The 17,398-nt window shown below is 34.9% G+C and overlaps 1 protein-coding gene across 1 annotated transcript; it reads left to right on the top strand.

Annotated features, from left to right (window-relative positions):
• Positions 1–44: 44 nt before the first annotated feature.
• On the top strand, positions 45–17,028 carry LOC139118807 (BRCA1-associated RING domain protein 1-like). Its single transcript, XM_070682284.1, has 5 exons — positions 45–150; positions 464–561; positions 1,023–1,067; positions 9,863–10,066; positions 13,886–17,028. The coding sequence occupies exons 1-5, from the start codon at positions 72–74 to the stop codon at positions 14,177–14,179; spliced, it is 720 nt and encodes a 239-aa protein (XP_070538385.1). The 5' UTR covers positions 45–71; the 3' UTR covers positions 14,180–17,028.
• The last annotated feature ends 370 nt before the right edge of the window (positions 17,029–17,398 follow it).

The following is a 17,398-nucleotide window of genomic DNA, read 5'->3' as shown; positions in this document are numbered from 1 at the left end:
GGTCACTCTGAGTTCAAGTTTTTCGGTCAATCGGGCGCGCATTCGCAGTTCCTTGAGGAAATCATTTCCTCATGTTTGATCTTAAATCGGGCGTGATCATGTTGTGGACTGTCGGCGCCTTAGAACTATTGTTCTTGCTTTTAAAAACAGGTAAGTTCGGTCACATTCGCTGAGCATATGATCCTTTATTTGATCTCATGACTTTGTATCTGTCCTTGATTGTTCTGTTATGACCCTTTCCTAATTCTTGCTTCAAAATAGGGGAAAGTTTTCGTTTATTTCAGTCTTCCAACGAAAAGGGAAGTAAAGTCATAGGAAGGGAGTTTTGTTCCCCTTGAATGCCACATGTCTTTGCTTGACCTGTAAATAACATTACAGCAGTATTCGCATTTCGACTAGCAGCTGGTTGTACCTTTCAGGATACCATGTTAGTAAGATTAACCTGATAATTTACTGATTCTAGGTACAGGGGTTATATTTGAAGGGAGCGGAAAGAACATTCATCGTCGTGGTGAGAATGAACGAACTTTGTCATGTTCATTTGAGGTTCGTATTCGCGAGGTAAGTTGTACGCGAATGTTTGAAATGGGGAACGAATAAGAGGAAATGTAAAATTTATAGGCATATTAATTCATTCCGAACGCTCAAATCACGAACGCTGATATGCATCAGTAAACGTGCACTGTGAACAAACAAGAGTGGAATAAAAAACTTTCAAGTACTTCTGCTTTCTTACCGTAGTGGCACCGCTATTGACATTCCCTATAACTAGAGGAAATACCCGAGGAGAGATACATACTTAGATAGATAGATAGATAGATAGATAGATAGATAGATAGATAGATAGAAAGATAGATAGATAGATACATGCACGCACGCACGCATACACTCACTGACACAACATACATACATACATACATACATACATACATACATACATACATACATACATACATACATACATACATGTATTATTTTTTCCTTATATTATTTTAATTAGGACATTTCTCTGTATGTTTCAGGATACTCCAGTTGGGGATGTTATTTTTGCCTTTCCTCATGACCAGGTAAGTTTATTTAACATTAACTTAAGACTGAATCGAAACATATGGCGAAGGATATTTGCCTTGAAGGGAAAAAGTGAACAGTGTCTATTTTGAAAATGATACATACAAATTTTTTGAAGAGTATCTCTCTGAAATATACTTTCTCACTATTTCTCGAATTTTTACACCTTTTTGCACTTCAAAATTAATAATAACAAAAATTGTAACAGCGTAACAACAACATATCAACAACAACAATAAAATAATAATAATAATAATAATAATAATAATAATAATAATAATAATAAAATAATAATAATAATAATAATAATAATAATAATAATAATAATAATTAATATAAGTATTATATAGAAATAATGACGCGAATAATAATAGGTTCAATTTCCATGAAAATTTCACAACAAGGGTATTTTGGGTCGAAAAGACCAAATATGATATCGATTTTACTACCCCATGTTTCCATGGTAACCATTTTAGGGGTTGAAAATTCCAGTTTTTCTTATATCCCATGAAAAGTCACTTTGATTGTTATGAAAATTATCTAGTGGGGGAGCTCGGGTCAGACTACAGAAAAAAACAGACTTATTTTAATGTTTCGAGTTGCCATGGTAACCGGTTTGGGATTGAAAATGTTACTTTTTCCCTAATTCCTATTAAAGAACTATTGATTGATGTAAACAATTGATAATAAGGGTTTCTCTTGTTAGCACACCAAAAAAAAATCACACTCATTTTAATGTGAGATGTTTCCATGGCAACCATTCAGGAGTAAAAATTACAGTTTTTCAAAGATTCCACCTAAAATCCAGGAATCAACAGAATGTGTTATATCAAGGGGATATTTTTGGTTAGAAAGACCAAATATGCAGTGTAAAAATCAATTAATCAAAAGAAATATTATACCAAAGGGTTATTTTAGGTTAGAAAGACAAAATATGATATCCATTTTTACTGCCCTGTGCTTCCATAGTAACCTATTTGCGTTTTAAAATTTCAATTTTTTTCAAAATTCCATTAAAAGTAATCCCAGTAACTATGCAAATGCTCTCCTAAGTGTATTTATCACAGCATGAACTCCGTGTTCATTTTTTATGTTGCCATGGTAACCTATTTGGGACCACAGCTTTTTTATTTTCATCAAGAGACCCTTGAGAGGGTCTATGTTAAAACATAATTCACTGTTTTTTATTTTTTTTATGGATTTCTAAGTAACAACTTTTAACGTTTGTTCTATAATAATAATAATAATTGTAATTTCTTTGCCTTCATTCTTGTAAGAATAATAAAGATAATGTACATTGGGGCCATTCTTGTCAAAATTGTTTTCCGTTTATTTTAGTGTGTTTGAATTAATTTTATATAGACCAGAAATGATTCTTCAAGCATTTTTAATTTTGTTTCATGCAGTCATCCCAAATAAGTGTTATAGGGTATAGTACCAACTTATTAAGCATTAATCGAATTAATTTTATATGCTAAAATTAATTCTACATGTATCTCAAATTAATTTTATGAACCCAATTCCCCTTGTCACCCAATGTACCATTATTTATCAGAAGCAGTAACAGTAGCGCGCAGTATTTTTGTTTTATTTAAAACATAATTCACTGGTACTTATTTATTTTATGGATTTATAATTAACGATGTACAATAATGTTCATTTTATAATAATTTATTTTGATTTCTTTGCCTCATTCCGGGAAGAATAATTAAGACAAATTATTTCTACTTGTTTAACTTTAGTAAAATTATGGCCATGTAGTGGTGCATTATTTTTTGTGTGACCTGGCGTGACCCCATAAACTCTATGATTCTGATGATTAGCTAGATCTCCCCTTTCCATGGTAGCAATGGCTAAATTTGAACATGGTCCCTGTTTACCTTTAAACACTTTTTTTAAACCCAGCAGGCCAAGACAAGGGGAAATATTACAAGTTAAATGTTTCATGTTTCAGTGTTCGCGCTAGGATTTTTTTCAAATTAGCCACGGTCTGCTGGCGTGGCTAATTCATGCAGAAAGAAAAAAGTCACAGCAAAACTTGATTAGCCACGCAAATATTTTACTAAAAACACAAAGATGTGCAACTGATGTGACTCTGTTATTCAAAGTAAACAATGTTGGACGTCACTGGAACATTTCTAAACACACTTCAAGAGCAAATCATTTTTCAGTCATAAAGTCACTTCTCCCCGGGCAAGAAGACAAAAAAATTGCAAGCCCAGCCAGTTTCAACTGGCCTGCCTGTGACTTGTGGTTTCACTGCCTGCTCTCCAGCTGCAAAATGTGAGGGAAAAATTGCGTCTGACATGAAGAATTTTCACCTAAATTTACGAAACTTGTGTACCAAAAACTATAGCAAAACACCACAGACTTTTTTTCTTGTCTTTGAAGATACGAATCAGTCATTTTTTTAGCGCAGAGCATGACCGTTTACACATGATATAACCATGGAGGTAGCCTCCATGATATAACATTGCAGTACCTGATCTGATAACAATACTATGCTTTTGTGCTTTCCTACAACCACGGGAGCTCCATATGAATTTCTCTGTGAATACAATAACCCTGTGCATTGGAAGCATTCTGCTCCTTGATACCCATGTAATGATTGCGGAAATAAATGAAATTACAACAACAGCAACAACAACAAAGCACACACAAAGTAGCATACGGAGTGTCCGATGCGACGATGGTGGTTGACTTCCACATGCATGTGTTTTATTCAAAAGCATGGACAGTCATGATGAGCGCACTATTTGTTGAAAGGGGTTAGGAAATATCACGAACGTTTACAAACCCATTACGTTTGATAAGATTACCTTACTGATGAAAGAAAGCAATAGAGGATAATCAAGCAATGGAGAATGGAAGTTCATGTGACGGAACTGCAAGTAAAACCAAACTTATTTGTGGTATTTTTAATCCTTGGTCCCTCTTCCCTAATAGAAGAGTCCTTTTTTGATGTCATATCCGCCATAGCTGTATGCCAGTCCGCTTGTCTCAACGTCGCGATGCAATGGACGATTATTTTTTTCTTGAAAAGAGAGATTTCATGTGTCACAGCACGATCCAAATGAATGAACCTTTTATTTGAAGAATTTCACTCATGACTACAACAAATTTCATTGCTATAATAATTTAAAACATTGTATGTTCTTCGGGTGTGGGGGTTGCAGTTCCTTCTTGACAAATAAAATATGTAAACATACCGAGAAGGACAATGGTGATTTGTGGAATGGTTTAGAGTGAACCCCGTGTTTTTAATTTCAGGTCTTACCTCAGTGGTAGGATTTCTCATTCACAGAGTCTGAATATCCAAGCTATGCTAATTTGATAGTGAGATGGAAGATTCATTCGTTACCTATTGACCTTGATGACCTTGTCACTGAGCACGTGCACACTGTAACCTGTTATTGAAACCGTGAACTCTCAGGATCATTGGTGTTAAGAAAGATTTTGAAAAGGGTTGCAAAATTTGATTGATCGCTGCCAAGGGAGGGAGATGGATGCAAAGGTCCATCCCTTTTCATGTGTATTACAGAAAAAAATTGACAGAAATATATACAGCCAGTCGATTTGGCTGCTCATTGGCTAAAAACGAACATTCAGTTTCACACCTATATTAGGGTATAAAGAAAGCTGTCAATCTATCAATTTCTTAGATAAATTTTGTATTGTGTAACACACAAGAATTTCAGTGTCCCCATGTTGGTACGTGTGAATTCTGGGACAGGTAGAATATGCACTGATGTTTTACTGGATGCCAAATTTGAATCATCTTGTATGGGACATACAATGGTATGTACAATGTACATTATGATTTTGGTTCAGAGGGACAGGATGTTTTTGACTTCCCAGTGGAATGTACAACAGATAATATCGGCATAGGTAGGGATTTTTCATTTTCTTTTATAGTCAATGTTGCATATATCTTGTTTCCTGCTACACGCAAGTCCTTTTCAAAACCAGTATTCATTGTCACCTTGTCAAAAAAAATGCTCAGCTTCTAATTTTTGTTGTAATTTGGGCAGTTACATGTACATTTAAGTGTGCAGTCTTGGGAGCATACAGCCACTTGCAATTATGCAGTACCTGTAAAAATTGTTAGCCTGTAATAATTTACATCTTGGTCATAGTTTATTGAGTAAATTTTACTGCTGACGGGAACAAAGGAAAATCACTGAAAATGCAGCAGCCCTGATTTTGAGGTCAGGTGTTGTACGGATGATGTGAGCGCGTTTGTAATTAGAAACGGTAAACCAGCAGCAAATCACATACCGGTACATGCAGATTGCTCGATCACAGACTAATGGATGACTTTGTCATGCTCATAGTAGCTGCATGTAGATTGAAATTGCTGATAATTTGTCATATAAGATGCCCGTTTGTCTCATGTTGCCTGTGGGTAAACCATTTTCTGTCATAAACCATTGGTTTTCCTAAACTATAATTTATTCTCCTGGCTTGACAATTACAAGGTACACTAGTACGCAGTGTTTTCTATTCAGGAAGAATGGTGAAATTTTCATTGATGCCCACAAGCAATACATACAAGGGTACATGTACATGTTAGGTTGTTGCTGTTAGGTTGTTGCAGAGTTTCAAATCATGAAATTTGTTTGTGTTGGAGGAAAGGGGTTTAAAGCTTAATTCAATTAGCTCTAACTTGAATTTCACAAAAGATTAGTTGATGCCAGAATTATTTAAGACAAAATACTGCAAATCGCTTCCAGAACAGAGTCAGTTTCATTGTATTGGTGACTCAATGTGGGACCAAATTTTTTTTTGCAAAAATCAAAAATTTAATCTTTCTCCCCAGAGATAGCACAGGAATGGCAGCCATTTTGAATTTCAGTAGTCAGTGAATACTGGGAAATTTGTTTCTGTAATGCACAAATTGTGTGTTGACCCCAATTTTTAGTCTAGATTTTAAAAGGGTGTGATTTAAAGATTTCTCAATATAAAAAGACACCTGCAGGGACTCAGGTTATCACCAAAAGTGACATTATCAATAGAATAACAAGACATTATATTTATATGCCAATAAGTGTCACAGTAAAGTGGATTTTTTCCTTGCCTGAATGGCACAATACTTATGTGATTTATTGAATTTGACGGAACAGCACATGCTGCCAATTTTCAAAACATTTGCTGTGTCGTAATTAATATCAATATTATGGTGAATTTTTTTCCTCATAGTGGTGCCACTCGATATACCCTACCTCTTTTAGAAAAATGAAGTACAGTACAATTAATGTACGATAGTCTAGTAGAGTGGGAGATGCAAGTGGTTTGAAATCACTGGAAAGTAGTGATAAACCAAAGTGAAATATGGAACATCTGTGAGTTACTCCTTGGACCCTCTTTGACTCCATCACGATTCTGTTATCCTGATTAATTTGTGACAAATTACAAATCTATGTGAAGTTTGTCTTTAATGCCATTCATCCAATAAGAGAAATATGCCACTGATATTATATGAAAGCCCCATTTAGCTGTAACGGTCAATATATTTTCAGTGATTTCTATTCAGGCTGGCTGTCTCTATTCCTGCTCCCAAATTGGGTCTATATGGCTATCCTATTCAATCCGTCAAACCAGCCTGTAATTTATTTTGACAACTGAATTCTTGTCTAGATTAGAATTCGTCTGTCAACAGTGTCTGACACATTGAATTTGGTGACACATCGCATGTGGTATCCTCAATGCATTGTGTTTTCAAAGGTACTATTTCTTATTCCAAAGGACATTAGGCAGTAGAATAAGGAAGCCCGCTTGTCCCTTTACTAACTAATCTCTTTCTGCTAGCAAGTGTGGTTAAGACATTTTATATTTTGTATCAGATTTTCAATCAAATTTTGCATACAGTATGTTAATTCTATATGGTACTTCAGCATCCACATGTGTTTTGTTGACAAATATCTGTCAACATATTACCTCTTGCCTCTAATACCAGTGTAAAGGTATAAACTGCATGGATTTCATTCCCATACAGTGCAAACTTGTGTTTATGTGATATACTGGGTAATTTTCAAATGCAAGTTGAAAATAATCATGTCAGCTTTCTTTTAAAGATGCCTGTCTATGGTGGAAATTTATAATTTTCAGACAATGCATGTTCCTTGTGTTAATGCTGCTGGCAGGTTTCACAGATTTTAATATTGACAAGCATCTCTAGTCTCTGATCTGATTTGTTAATATACAAGCAAAAGTTAAACCCAGCATCTTACATCCATCTCCACACATTTTTTGTTCTAATTTGATCTATTTTCGGTACACAGGGTAAAACGTATTACACAATCCTTTATGGATGGTTATTTAATGCTACTGGAAATGATAATTTAAGGTAGTTTAGGCATTGAAAGTTAGAGGCTTAAATTTTTGCACAAACTTGCCTCAAGCAAACTTTCAACCATTCTCTTACTACATCAAGAATAAAAATTGGGGATCGCCGTGCAAATTTTGGTACTGTGGAAACAAATTACCCAAGACATGTATTTACCAATATTTGAAATTCAAAATGGCCGCCATCCTAGTATTATCTGTATGGGGAAAAAAATTCCTTATTTCCACAAAACTTAGCCGGTGAAAACTTTATTTACCCCATAGCCTTCAAAATTAACCCCAACTGATGGTGGGCCAGAAGTTTATTGTAATTTTGAGAGTCTGAATATCTGACCCTGAGGTGGGTTCTACCTTAACTCTTTGAGCGCTGTAATTTTGCCAGCCAAACATTTTGGTGCATCATTTTACCAATTTTATGACTTTTAAGTAATTTTTTCACAATTTGGACCAAATGGTCATCACATTTCATTGGCTCCAGATTTTTATCAAAACTTTAGCAAAAAATAGGAAAATATTGATTTGTGTACCGTGATATGATAAAGGCAACAAAATTTAACTATGGTGCTCAAAGGGTTAAGCAGCTTCACTCCTAAAATTTAATATCTTGATCAATGACAATGACTGTGAATGGTGAAACAAAATTACAAGAAAGTGCAAAGAAAGTGGCACATTTACCAAAACATATTGAAAATCACATAAAATTAAAGCTGATCATGAGTAAATAGTCATTGACTGGTCAATGCTGGAAGTAACAGCCATTAAAATCACATCACAAGTATTTGTTGTGTAGATGTTATTTCAGGGAGACAGATAGGCCCAAAATAACATCAGTTGTACGTATTGTTAAATGCTTTTGACCAGAAAATAAGATTTTACATTTAAATATAACACCTAAATTATTTGTTTCGCTTGTAATTGCATGATCGAATATTGCAACATGCCTCTCTTGCATGCATTTCTGAATTCTTTTGGCCAAAAATAGCTCCTCAGTTAAAAAAGAAATGGGATTAGAATCTTGCTTGTACCAGTAATTGTATGATTTGATATTGAAACCTGTATCATTTACAGGTGTTTCTAAATCTTTTGGGCCAAAAATAAAATCTTTCATGTGTAAACTCAAGGATTGCTGTCTTGTTTATACATGTACTTGCATGATCTGATGTTCCAATGGGTTTTTCTTGCACCCACTTGTATTGACTGGACCAAAAGCAAAATCTCTCATATGGTTAAAACACTTTATTTACAGTTTTCAAATCATGTAAAATTTGTGACCTTTTGCCCATTTTGGCTAAAATTTACCCTTTTCTGAAATTGCTCCCTTTGATAACTTTCAAATTTGTCAATTCACATTAATGTGAGTGTGATGAAATGGGAGCACTGTGTCATTTATACTATTATTTGTAACTTGAGCCTGAGAGAGAGACACTGCATAGAATTATTTAGGGAGGGTATATTGTAATCTTGTGTTGACCAATCTTGCACAGAAGTGTGTGCAATTTATTTTTATTGCACCAATATTAATGTACTTACCTTGTTTTGCTTCGTTTTTGCAAAGTTTAAGACATACACAACACATAAATGACTGTCATTTGATAAATTGCCGGCATTTTGATCAATTGACTGGTGCATGTACATGTACCGGTATGCAGCCCTAGGCTAATGGATGAGTCATCATGTATTTCACTTTACATCACTCCTCTCCGGTGCTCCAATTCGTAGGCTGAGTCACAAGCCAATTCATTCCTCGCGTCTGTCAAGGTGAAGATTAAATACTGTTCAACATCAGAACTTCATAGCTCCATTTTCTCAAATTTGCAAATTTAACCAGCCAAAACAATCAAAAACCGAACAGTATATGTGAGAAATTTCCTGTCATCTTTTCCTTATAAGCATATCCTTACAGTACCCTGAATAAATATCTTTTTGAAAGTGATTTACCATTTAAAATCCTTTCCTGAGAAATGTGACTTCTGACCCCAGGGTTTGCAAATACATGTTGGCAAGTATAGTTGTTTGGGGATTTTCCACTTGTTCTAAATTGTCTTTCTTTACAAAGAAGAAGAAAAAATCTTCCTATTTGAAATAATGTTGAAAAATGAAAATTTTGGATAATACAATGCTTGAAACGTTGCATAAATGTTGAAGGAGAATCTGTTATGAACAACGCTGAATTGGAGTGTTTTTTAATTTCGAATGTGAATAGCATAATAATACTTGTATCAGGAATAGATCACAATAACACATTCTTTCGGAGTAAGTGTCTGGTGAATTTGTAGGGATGATTGGTATTTCTTTACTCCACCCAGTAACAGTAGTAATTCAAAACAGCATGTGGGAAAACATACACTGTACAAGTTTGCTTTGTGCTGCATATTCTGATTGGTTCGCGATGTATCTACATGTATGTATATATAGCAACTAAGCTGTCATGTATTTTTTTGGTAACCAGCATTATGCCAGTAGAAATGGTCACAGAGATACCTGCAAGCTCCTTTTAGACAAAGGTGCCGATCCCAACATCCAGACAAAGTCGGGCGTCACGCCATTGCACCGAGCCGCGTACTGTCAACACGCCAATATAGTAAGGCTCCTTCTTTCTCACCAGGCTGATCCAACACTCACTGATGATGATGGCAAAAGTCCGCTGCACAAGGTATGGGGGCTGTAACCTGTACACAACACAGTAAACGATCCACTATCTGGTTGGCTTCAGATTATATGAACCATGTGTAGCATGTGCGTGTCACATTTCTGGGATTGGATCTAATGTGAATTGTAAAATATCTTAATGACTTTATGTGCTAAAATTTGTTGTTGATTTACTGACTCGCTGGTGTTTAAGAAATAGCGCTGATCGCAAATGACGTCGTTTTTTCTCTCATAAATATGCATAAATAAATATTTGTTCATATTTTCCGCATAAACGACGAAACATAAAACCTGCTGGTGTTACATCAGCTACTAAAAGTCACACTTATTCATATGAATTTATGACTCAGACTACAAGCTGCATGCAATTTGTTTGAATTTTAGGCAGCATTGTCTGATGTCGTGCGCGTGCAGCTATATTTAGTAACAAACCTGAAATCGCAATCAATGCTATTCTCTGCTGCACACATACACACCGTATGAGATTATTGTTCAGTATAGCATCATTGCAGTATGTCGACACGTTTGAAAATTCATGTTAAAAATCTCTTCTGTGTCGTACTGCGGTAGTCTTATGCTTTGCTTGCATGCTGCTGGCCAATAATCATGCTCTGTGAACTCAGTGTCTCTACAGCTGATTGGTTTTACAACACCAGCATGTCAGTATATCAGAGATAATCTTCATTCAATAAAGTAATCTAAAAATCGTATCGTTCACGTCAGGCCATCATCTCAGAAAGGTAACATGCAGCTGTGAATATTAGTGGAGCTGACATGAAATTTCTTACTTCTTCCTATCAATGACTGAAGTCAGCACAGCGGTGGTATTTGCAGTGGGTGAGCCGAACTCAGAGTCATTTACAATCTTTATCGATGACAGAAATAAGTCTTTCCAAAACGGGCAATGAATTACAATATTTGAGTTTGTGAACATGTGAATGCTAAGAAACAAAAATGAGTATGTGAAAACAAACATGTCTGAAATTTATTCCAATTACTGTATTTATCTCCAACTTAAAATCTCAGCAAAGGCTTGGGTATCCAGGAAATTAATAATCCCGGTGAAATGCAAACCATACCTTGAAGAAATTTTCCATTAGTATGGCAGCTTTTGATAGTATACTGGTTAACTCAAGTTCTCATCCTGAACAAGCATTACTTATATATCAGGAAATTAGCCTAATTGATGAAGCAATGCCTATATAACTACTACAAAACTACCTGTACACAGACAGCATCCTACAGTATGAATAGTTGCTGTGCCTGGCAGTATGAGTTAATACTACCCAGGTGTTAATTTACATATTCAACTTTGGCTCACTGCATCACAAGACACAACAAGTGACATTGTACATTTCCATTCAGTCTGAGTTGATATGAATATTCAAGGCTATTGCTGTGGAATGTAACATGTATCAGTTCGGGAACTTACCAATGATAGTAAATTAGAATTTTTAGTAAATTTTTCATCACAATGAGGCTATGACCTTTGCTATGACCTCAACCTATCGTAGGCTGTTGCTAAGTGACAACCAATATGGTGGCCAGTGTGAAACAACCACCCCACTATTAAATACCTGATTTTCTGTTGATTTCTTATTCTATCACAAAATTAATTTACTCATTTTGTACTATACCTGCTGTTTGGATATTCATGCTCTGAACTTTACAGAAGTGAGTGGTTTCTGCATATTTAGTGTATGTAGTCACCAAAACTGAGCCTAGATTAGCATACACTGTTTAGCCTCATTTTCAGCAAAATCACTCTATTTGGTAAATATTTGTCACATGAAGATATTTACTATATTTAGTTAGTTCCCTAATTGTATATTACATTTGCAAAAAAAAACCCAGCAACTTGGATTTAAACAGAATTAATCTGGTATCACCTGTGAGTGTTACACAGAGGACAAGTCAGTATGACTCATGTCTACTGTGTTTTCATACATGTAAACCTTCATATCAAAAGTCTTGTAGCAATACTAAGAGCATCTTTGAAGCTACGGTTATTGTGTCACCTTTAATTTCATTGTGTATGTTATACATGTACACGGCTGTTAAAGCAATGTGGTCGCAAAATATTTTGCATGCGAAAGAGAATTGGGTTGAACATAATCAATCAATTTTCTCACATATGATAATTATTCCATTAGGTGACTCTATCTTGATCAGTTCTCATTTATTATAAGCATTTACGTATCTGGTATATATGTACATGATGAATGTACTATATTTACTGAATGAATACATGTATAATGTACTGGTATGTATAAGGCATGTGTAAGTGTGAATGGATAAGATGGATGTATGTGTCAATATTATGTATCCGTATAGTACATGTATACCGGTATATGAATGTAAAGCATACTGGTATGTGATGCTATTTGTGTGTCTGTATGTGTATAGCAGTACAACTATATGTCATATTTCCATGTACATGTATCGCCACAACCTTCAAAATTTGATAACAGCTAACTAATCATAGAAACGTAGTGTATAGGCATTGACATACATGTAGAGATCCCAGCTGCTATTCACTCTCATCAAGATGTCCTGCCCGTCAATGTTTGCTATCACCTACTAGATAATTGCAATTTAATTCCTTTAAGGTAGTATGCACCTCGAAAGTAAAAGACTTAAACTTTTGCTCTAACTTTCCTGAAGGAATCTTTCAATCATTCTCTTTCAAAATCAAGAATAAAAATAGGGGGTCACCGTGCAAATTTTGGTACTAGAGAAACAAATTACCCAAGATTTACCAATATTAGAAATTCAAAATGGCCGCCATCCCTGTGTAAACTCTATGGAGAAAAATAAAATTTTCGATTTTAAAAAAACTAAGCTGGTGAAAAGTTTCTTTACACCAAGAGCTTTAAAATGAACCCCCATATGTGGTATATCAAAACAGAATTGTAAAAGTTTGAGAGTCCGAATGTCTGTCCCCAAGGTGCGGCGCTGCACCCAACACAGTGTATTTTGCTCAACATCACTTTCTTTGCAAATACTCATTCAATTTTAAATCAATTTGTCAACCGATGATTAAAATACTTTTTGGATTCGCCTTTAAGCTTGTCAGGCAGTCGTAAGTTGCGTGATAAAGAAGTGTTAATTTATGCAAATATATGCAAATCACATTAATTCCTGGTCTCTTTTTCCTCCTAATTTCAAAATTTCCAAAGAATTTAACTCCACTCTGGCTGGGTCAAATCTTATGAAATTTTCACATTTTGTTCCTTAAAATGCTATATAACAAAACGACTATTTTGTTTGGCAATAAAATTCTAACATTTTGAATAGGAGGCATTTTAATTTTACTAATCATGTTTTTAATCACTTTTTTGAGTGTCAGTCTTTTGATCATGCCATTTTAAAATGAAGATAGATGATGCAAAAAAATAGTTTTATTTCTACATATAGTATATACTCATCTTTCAAATATTACATTTCAGAATCAAGTTTTTGACTTAAATTAATTTTATCGTTAATACTGAAATTGAGGTTTTCTAACCCCAAATATATACCCCTTTATTCTTCAAGTAGACTATTGCTACCATACAAAACTTCATATTCTCCACTTTTTAAGAAAAAATAGTTTGAGGGGGTTTCATGAGAAATATTCCATTGAAAAAACTTGTGCTGGCAATTTGCAGAAAAAACAAAATAGCTGAGGTTGCTTTAGAAGTACTGTGCTTAAAGAGAGAGTATTTAAGGTCTCTAATTATCCTGAGTTTGCGAAGTGATTATGGTAAACCTGTGAATTTCAAATCATGTTGAACAGCAGGCAGTGCAAACTTCTGACACTGAAAAACACTTGTCTTGGCAGGCCGCTGAGAAAGGGAATCTAGAAATCTGTCAAATGCTGATATCGGTGAGCCCGACAGTCGGGGAAGCCATGAAGGACATCCAGGATTACAGAGACAAAATGGCACTTGACTACGTACCCGATGACAACACAGGATTGAAAAAATTACTGCGACCTGTTCTCAGAGACAGTGATGTCGAGAGACATAGCTGTGGAGAGGATGATGATGACGAAGATGAGGAAGAAAGACAGAGATTTAGAAAAGAACTTGAAGAAAGCTTCGGCCTCAGAGATGACACCGATGATGACCTTTGAACTTTAATAGTCAATCTTAATGATGTATCTTTAACTTTTGGACATTGTGTTCCACACAAAGTGTTTGTGTAGCAAGTATGTACGGATATTCTCTTGAATCAAATGCAGTACTGGCATTAGCTGAATTTATATGTACATGAACGGTACTGCCCAGTATTATGTTTATTACAGAGTACATTATCCAGCCCTATTTTCATGGTCTCTTTCATGGCCAATCAAAACTCATTACATGTATAATTTCAAAGGTGTGTTTTTTTCGGATATGTATCAAATTGATATTTACTGTAGATTTTCAAGAATATTTTTATAAAGTGGTGTTTTCTTAACTTATTTTCATTTGTCCCATTTTGTTTTTCATTATCATAATCATCTAAGATCTCTTTCGCAGTCAAATTCACAGAGTCTGTTTATCAATGTACAGTGTGTTTCAGTCTTTACATTAGCCATTAACAAACCTTACTCAATTTTGTGGACACTAATCAATGTCTATATCAAAAAAGTAAATGACTTGTCTTTTTTCCCGGAAAAAGAACTAGAATCCAGCGGAGTGACAGTGACAAGCCTTGGTGCTAATTTGTTTCCTCAAAAAAGTGACACTGGGGTACGAAAAGTGCTGTAGAATCTTCAAAAACATTGATGCTAAGTCTTTAAAAAACATTTTCACCTCATCCAAATTATGAAATTACTATTTTACAATCAAGAAAGTTAAATGCATGCCTGCTTCATACATAGCTTAGACTTAATACATGATGATTACAAGATGAAACTCTCTGAGAAGAGGCAACTAATACCAATACCGTTGGTGTTAAGGCGTTATTAGTAGTAAATTTTAATGTATTTTACTGTATGTTTATAATTATATCTACAAAAACCTGAATGTGTGTATGGGCATGTGTGACTTTTGAGGCTTGACTAGATTTCAACGGTTTTTCAGTAACAAAAATTTGCAAGTGTACACAATGTTGCATGGTATAGCTATACTATCCATATAATTTAGCGAGACATGTACTGGTAAAAACATAGTATTTTTCCAGAATTGGACTGATGAAAGAATTATAAAAGTAAAGCTTTTGTCCCTTTACGTGGCATAGGAATGGACCAATAATCTTGGGGAAAGGTTGTTAAAAATGGAAAACATTCTCCGTGGTACTAATTGTACAAAATGTTTTTTCAACCTTTCAGCTTATTCAGTGTAACGAGAAAAAGAAAATGACAGGAGAAAGTGTTGAATTCTAGAGGAAAAAGTATGTATGTACTGCCACCTCAGTAAAATGAATTGAAGGATCTTTACTGTGATAAAAGTTTACTTCTCCCCGTTTCGAACACCCCTACATTGCCAAATGGTCTATTCCCCATTCGTACATTGCCATCGATGTGTATAACACTGACCCCAGTGAAACAAACACTGACCCAAGTGAAACAGCTACTGGACTATGATTTGTATGTTTGCATGTATATGTACTGCATTCCCAACAGTCACTCAAGTAGACAGACAAGGTAGCATAGGTTTCAGTGTTCTCCACAGCTTGGAAAACCGAGGGGCAGCCAATTTACATAACAATTCGTAATTTGCATATTCCTTTGTTGTGAAAATGTATTCTTTTGTGCAGTTATTCACATATGAATAGATTGCTCCAAACACAGAGGGGTGGCTCACCCATAAAAATCCCCTTGTGGAGAACCCTGGGTTTAACAAGATTGTGCAATATATCATGAAATACCATCTTAAAGTTGTTCGAGATCAGTAACAATAACATTGATCATGCAATACCAGTGCTATAGGTGAATGTGCTGTGCCGTATGCTTAGGTTTGCACTTTGTTAGAGTACTGGCTAGCTCAGCATGTTCCTAAAGCATGTTGCTGGTAGACACCAGAAATTATAATTTTCCTTATTTATTCTGCCGTGCTGTGGTGCTGAATGTGATTTTATTGACAACTCTGTCGGCATGAGTTAAAGTTATGACATTAAACTTCAGTGTTGCAAGTAATAGTGTATTGTATGTAATACACGATTGTAGAACAATGCTAAACTCACAGTGTATTAAGTCAATATAAAAAAATAGTCAAGACCATATATATCCATAAAATTTTGCTTCCATTTGCATAAGAATGCTTTATATGTAGAACATCACAAACTGACTATTATCCTAAAAATTTAAACAGGAATGCAATGTTTTTTAAAGAAAATTCACTGAGAGAATGATATATGTCAATCTTAAGTCACAAATGAAATTAAAATGACTCCATGAATCTGTCATTGTCTGTTCACAAAAACCAACTGAAAAGGAAAAATGAATCGCGAACTCTCCCAAAGGCAGTAAATAAGAATGTTTTTGTCACATGAAATTTGACATTCATAAAAGATATTTGGTCATCTCTAACCTATTCTCATTTCAAGGTTGGTCAGAGTCAATATCAGTGTGTCAGAGCGATGCTGTACAGGACAACATTGCAAATTCCTGTAATTTCACAAATGATTTTTCATTGGGAAGAAACCTTCTACAGCACAGTTTTCCAAAACGCCATGATTTTTTTTACATAGACCTGAGAATTTTACGGAAGTGATATTATATTAAATCATATATTTTGTTACATTTTTCCGATACTACATTTAAAAGTTGTCTGCCGTTGGACACTGGTTTGCTGTGATAGTTATTTCTTAAGGTCAAGAGTGACTACTGTTGGTATAACCTATAATCTGTTCGTGTGCTTGTTAACTCGTATTTGTATATTTTCTGTTTGATGTTGAAAGATGCTTTAATGGTGCTTATGTGATTTTAAGAAAAAAGTTGAAATCATTCATGCTTAAAAACATTTTATCAAATAAATTTAAAATCTTGTTGCTGCATATCGTCTGCACTTCTTGATTGTAATATTTATAAGCAGCTGTAAGTTTAATTGCTACATTTGCATCTGAAATTTACATATACCGGTATAGGAAATAAAAGGATATGTTCCCAGAGTATTTTGAAATAGAGATGTCAACTGCGTGTACCATATATAGCTGTGGTAATTGTGTTGCTTTCTCAAAAATACTGAGTGCAGTTTTTAGCTACTATAGGCTAGTCTTTACTATCAATCACGTGACCTGGACATGCGATCCACAACATTGTTGTTACCAAGTGACAGGCAAAACAACATGGTACCAGATGCTGACAGGTTGACAAGCCTTTTGACGTCAAAGTCTACTCAAACTCATGATTTGTCACCCCTGTTTA

Source organism: Ptychodera flava, chromosome 19 (genome assembly GCF_041260155.1).
Source record: "Ptychodera flava strain L36383 chromosome 19, AS_Pfla_20210202, whole genome shotgun sequence".
In the NCBI taxonomy this organism is placed as follows: domain Eukaryota; kingdom Metazoa; phylum Hemichordata; class Enteropneusta; family Ptychoderidae; genus Ptychodera; species Ptychodera flava.
Note: the sequence above shows the minus strand (reverse complement) of the source record. Positions and strands in the feature narration are given on the sequence as shown.